General features: G+C 49.1%; 1 protein-coding gene across 1 annotated transcript in view; it reads right to left on the reverse strand.

The window, feature by feature from the left end:
* Nucleotides 1–4,592, reverse strand: part of SLC16A2 (solute carrier family 16 member 2) — a 92,440-nt gene extending 87,848 nt beyond the window's left edge. Inside the window, exon 1 of the mRNA XM_081178794.1 lies at nucleotides 4,105–4,592. Coding sequence (XP_081034920.1) covers nucleotides 4,105–4,402 — 298 coding nt within the window. The 5' untranslated portion in view covers nucleotides 4,403–4,592. The remainder of the gene's footprint in view (nucleotides 1–4,104) is intronic.
* Nucleotides 4,593–6,000: the final 1,408 nt, after the last annotated feature.

A 6,000-nucleotide genomic window follows, 5' to 3' on the forward strand; every position in this document is an offset into this window, starting at 1 on the left:
CTTTAAATGCATAAAATAAAAAGAGCTTTTGACATAGATGTTAGCTGTAGCTACGATTTCAACAGCGCAGCAACAGAAAAACTTTTTAAAAAAAACCTGTATTTGTCTTTGCAGTGTAAGAACTTCTGGACTTGGACTACTGCCGAAAAATTGCACACAAAGTGCATGATTTCAGGAGGGTGCAGGATCCAGAACGCCCCTAGGTCATTTGGTGGGATTATATTTCCTATGCTTTGGACTTAGATGTTTAGCATTCACCATCCAGAGCAGCTTGAGAAATATGGGTGCCTTTATTTGTATTGGTGTGTCACCGAACCTCTTGGGCTTGCTGATCAGAAGGTTGGCAGTTCGAATATACACGATGGGGTGAGCTCCCATTGCTCTGTCCCAGCTTCTGCCAACCTAGCAGTTCAAAAGCATAGCAGCGCAAGTAGATATATAGGTACAATTGCGGCAAGAAGGTAAACAGTATTTCCATGTGCTCTGGTTTCTGTCACAGTGTTCAGTTGCGCCAGAAGTGGCTTAGTCATGCTGGCCACATGACCCAGAAAGCTGTCTGTGGACAAACGCCAGCTCCCTCGGCCTGAAAAGTGAGATGAGCACCACAACCCCATAGTCACCTTTGATTGGACTTAACCATCCAGGGGTCCTTTACTTTTTTAAAACATTATTATTATTATTATTATTATTATTATTATTATTATTATTATTATTTATTGTTTTTGTTTCCTGTATACCCTGGTAAATGGTAATACCCTGCTACTACACGTTTGGGTTGTTGAAAAAAGAAAAAACTAAAAATAATCAAATTTACACTGATGAAATGGTAAGTCCTAGAAGATACTCAAATTCATCTGGACTGGGATTCCCCAGTGTATCTGTTCACAAAACCCAGTGAAAGATCAAATGAGACTCATTGGTGTCTATTGGGTAGCAGGGGTCTGACCTTCTACAGAACCATAAACTTAGCAGGAAGTTTCTGAACAGAATACATTCAAGTAATGGGAGGGGGGGGACTATGTCACCTGTGGAGAGTTAAAATCATCTCCACATGACCAGGTAAAGGAGCTTGTTTAAATTGGAAGTACTGGCTTTCTCCCTCTTTTCCAAGGCCATTACAAGGTAACTAATATTAAGTGTGTATGTCAGCAAATGAATTAGTAGCAATTCCTTCTGCACAAAAATAGCAGATTTAACTTGAAAATTACACACATTTAACTTGTGCACGTTCAGCTTTACATGGTTGGCAAAATAATTTTTAAAAATTAAAGGGTGGCGCATTCAGGAGAAAAAGACTTTGGGAATCTCATTTGCCATTGAACCCAATGTGTTTTGATTATGCACAATGTTGGCTTTACGCACTATCTCTCGAACATAACCCCAGTGTAAGTTGAGACTCGTCTGCACTACAAGGTACGTTAGTGGAAAATCAAGCAAGAGGGAATTTCACAAGATCCAAACCTCTGAAAGGAGCAAGCCAAAAATGTCTGAGAATTCCCTGTCAGGGATGGGAAAACCCTGGAACTGCTGCATTTTTGCATAAGCAATTGCTGCCAGTTACATAATTAATAACATATGCATGAGGCACCTTGCATGAAATGGTTCAGTTGCACGTGATACTCAACAGGATTCACTAGGGAGAACTCATCCTGGGAGCAACTGGCACCGCACAGTCCCTCAGCCCTTGCAGACTTTCCCCTTCCAAGTAGAAACAGAATTCTGAAAATAGCCATTTTGATGCAAGAGCTGTGTGTGTATACATTTAAAAATTCATATGCAGAGACAGCCTTCTATGGAGAGCTGGCATTCAGGAGGAGCCACATTCAAAATGCTTTAGAGGGGATATGGGTGGCTACACTCACATGTCTGAGAAATTTGAGACAACTAAGATAAGGTACAGGGAATAGGTGCGTCCCAAGGATAAATTTTCCAAGTTGTCATCCCTGTCCCTTCCCCATTCACAGGGCAAAGGGCTGCATTTTTAAAAGCCTTTCCAGAAGTATGGTAAAATCTCCCAGCCTCAAAACGACACAGTGCAGGCCTAGGGCAGCAAAATTAAGTTTCCCCTGGAGCGGCAATATTGCTTGACCCGGCCTTGTTCACAAGAGTTGTTTGTTTACATACATCAGTGTTAAACTAAATGTTTCCCTACTAAGTGGCGGGGGCGGTGGAGCTATCAACCACCCTGCTGCTGATTCCATTACACACACAAAACCCACCAAAACTACAAGTGAAACATTACAAGAAATTGGAACTCCTGTCCAAGAATCAAGAGCCAGGATAGGAACACCCTAAACAAACTCAGTTTGCTTCCATTCCAAAGTCTTTCACCATCCGGATTTATGGGGTAGTTTCAACATTACGGTTTCAAAGTTTCCTACACTCAGATACATCTGTTGTAGCCTTTGGCAACTTGGTGCTCTTCAGGAAATGCTGTCTGGAGCGAACGGAAGTTCAAGCCCCAACATCTGGAGGGCACAAATGTAACCAGATATGTTAAATGGTGAACAACTTCAGCATTGTAAGTTTAGAACTGTTTTGATGGAGCTAAACAATAAAACTGTTGATAGCACCGCCACCACCATAACAAAACTAAAACACAACAATGATCCAAAGCCATTGTGCATAATTTCTTGTCTTCCTTATTAACAGTAACTGGAACCTACAATTCATCACTGGTACAAAATGATCCTCTTAAGGCAGGTTAGGAAACCTGTAGGATTCCAGATGTTGCTGGACTCTATCCCTCAACAGCATGGCCAATAGTAAGCAGTGATGAGAATTATACTCAAAAACACTGGGAGGGCCACAGGTTCACTGACTCCACCACTATCCCAAGCTCTAGGCCCTCATCTTATCTGGACTTCCAATACCAGCAGATTCTTCCACCACCCCACTTCTCATTTGACATGTCAACCAAGAAAGATTATAGGTTCTCCAGGAAGGAACAGTATATTCCAGCCTTCATCACCCTGGTTCACCCCCGAAATGTTGGACTACAATTCCCATCAGTCCTGACCAGTATGGCTAAGCTCCCATCACGTTTTGGAACCTTGCCGCTGTGCAGGCTATTGCCTGCCATCCCGTTGGCACACGCTGGTCTAAGTAATGTACCTAAAATGTTCTCAATACAAGATGTACAATGAGACTGAGATGGGTGAGTGCCAGGCTGAGCTTCCAGGACTCCTAGAGTCATTCTAGCATTATACATTCGCCACATTTTCTCCCTATAGTTTGGCTTCCAAGCTTCCCTAGGGGAAGGAGGTGTGTAAAGTACCATCTCCAGATACAGAATACAAATATGATTTGCAGATAGGTAGCACGACTAGAGAAATGAATACTATGATTCCGAAAAATACACTGCTTGCAAGCAACAGGGTTAATTGGCCTGCACACTAAAGAGGAGGGGAGAGGGAGGTTTTTAAACGTTCAAAATAGGATCAAAATGTGTGTGTATGTGTGTGTGTGTGTTCCTGTTCTTAATAGGCTGCTGCTAAGGAACCGGGAGGCTCTAAGACTTCCAAGCCGCTCTGATGCTCAGAGAGACCAAAATCGCACATCTCCTCCTCGTGGGTGAATGTATACACTGCCGCTATTATTTACTATCAGGCGCCGGCAGCACGCTCGGCGCTGTACACGTTTCGCTGTTATTTTTGTTGTCATTGCTCGGGGGATTCAGAGTAGCTTTTGCAACTGTGGGAAGTTTTCAAGCAGCGAGGAGCGGTGGCAGGAAACCGGCACCATAGCTGTCAACTTTTCCCTTTTCTTGCGAGTAATCCTATTCGGAATAAGAGAATTTCCCTTTTAAAAGGGAAAAGTTGACAGCTATGACCGGCACTGAGGCGATGGACTCCACACCGCAACCCTAAACCAGGGGTGTTGAGAGGGTGGCCTGCCGATCAAGCTCCCCAGCGGAACTTTTGAAGGAAGCATCCTACCTCCCACCCCCTCCAAAACCCCCACACCTTTTTACTACCATCTACTTCTGGCCCGCCTACCTAGGCTCCCCTAAATCCAGCAGGCCGGAGTGTCAGCGCTGTTAGCTCTCTCCAACCGCGCAGTGGTCTCCCCTAACCCTTGCAGCCGCCCCTTACGGACGCTCACCTGTCTTAAACTTCAGCGAGGGGTCTTCGGCGGCCCCGTCGTCCTGCAGCAAGACGTAGAGCATCCCGAAGGAGTTGTGGATACCGAAGATGGAGCCGTTGCACCAGGTGGCAGCCAGGACCACCACCCAGCCGAAGCCTCCTTCGGGGGGCGTGAAGCCCTGCGCCGCGGCCCCCGGAGGGCCCCCTCTGGCCACCACAGCGCCGCCAGCCGCGGCTTCCCCTCCTTCGCCCTCCTCCCCTTCGTCTTCCAGGGCCCCCTTCTCTGACAGCGCTTGCTCCTGACTCCGCAGTGCCATCGCGCCCGCCGGTCGAGCTCCTCGGATCGGCAAGAGGAGGAGGAGCTGGTGCTGGTGCTTTGGCTGCTAACGCTGTAGCTCGCTTGCAAGCCGGTCCCTCACGCCTCCTCCTGCTCCGCTGCCTGCCTCTCCTCCTCGGTCTCCTCCTCTAGCTTCCCCCGTAGTCATCCCGCCGCCGCCGCCGCCGCCTCCTCCTCCTGCTGCCGCAGCGAGAGGGACCCTCCCCCTCCGTGTCCAGCCCAGACAAGCCTCGCCACGCCCCTCCGCCTTGCCGAGCTGCCTCCCGCTTGGATCAAAACACGCGCGGCTCTGCTTGGAGACGCTCACGGCGGGCGGGCGGGGAGGCAGCGCGTCCGGAACTGTCGTCCCCGCCGCTGCTGCCGCCGCTGCCGCCGCCTTGCACGGCCCCGATTCTCCACCGGAAGCTGCCTCGGGGGTGTCACGTCTCCGTCCTACCGGAGGGTGGTAGGCTGTTTGTGCAAAAGGAAGGAGGCCGCGGAGGATGCGAGCGATGGGGTCGCCCCCCACCCGCTCTGCAAAGGTACCGCTCCGGCGGTTGCAATCCGGGCTCAGCTCAGCTGTCAATCGCCCAGAATGTATTGGTGGGCCTTGCCTCTGAATACGAAGGGCATAGGAGTGCAGCACCTGCAGCCAAGGGGTGGGGGTGTGTTGGGGGCCTTTGTTTTCCTCCAAGGAAACCGAGGGGGAGAGTAATGGCAGCCCTCGCCCACCAGGAGAAACAACAACTGCGCGCACTTGCAGCTCCTCTTAAATCATGGTTGGATTTAAGGAGGAAAAATTCGAGCGGCCGCGTCTCGGCTGGGGGGAGGCAGGCGATTCGGGGGCTCTGGAATCGCCCCCTCACTTGTCTAGGTGTCCCGTTTCCCCCTGCCCGCAAGGTTGCGGCGTGGTGTGTTCACCGAGGCTTGGCCGACGACGGGAGGCGACAGATTAACCCCGAGATTGGGAGAATCAGGGATAATCCACTGCGCCCCCCCCCCATGACAGCAGTGGGTTAGGTTGCTAAATGGGTGAAATGGCGTCTAAAATATAGGTCACCTTATTGTACGGTGAAAAATGCTTGCGCGTGTAAAAAAATGTTTCGCCACCACTACTCAGTGTCGTAGTAGTAGAAAACTGGTCTTGAGCGCGTGATCAGACACGTTTGGAGGAATGGAGAGAGTGTAAGTCCCCAAAAGTGAAGGTGAGCAAAGCAATTCCTGCCCTGCCTGAGCGGATGCATGATTCCCCGCCCCCCACGCCGCCGCCACTCTTCAGCAATGACACACCGGGAAGTAAGCCCTACTGAGCACAGCAGGGCTTACTTCTGAGCAGGTATGGAGAGGATTGCGCTGTTCGGCTTCGTCACTAGCACTCTAAACATACTTACCTGGGAGTAAAACCCATTGAATACAACGGGCCTTCCAAATAAACGTACCCAGTCTACATTAAGCCAGCAAGCGAGGATTCACCACTACCTCTGCCCAGACATCTGCTTGGCACATATTGGGTCCTCATCATACAACAAAACAAATTTCAAAGAAGGTAGGACATTTTCAAGAACTGGGTAGCTTATTTTATCTTTTCTTTAAAAAAAA

This window comes from Podarcis bocagei (assembly GCF_964188305.1).
Source record: "Podarcis bocagei genome assembly, chromosome: Z".
NCBI lineage: Eukaryota > Metazoa > Chordata > Lepidosauria > Squamata > Lacertidae > Podarcis > Podarcis bocagei.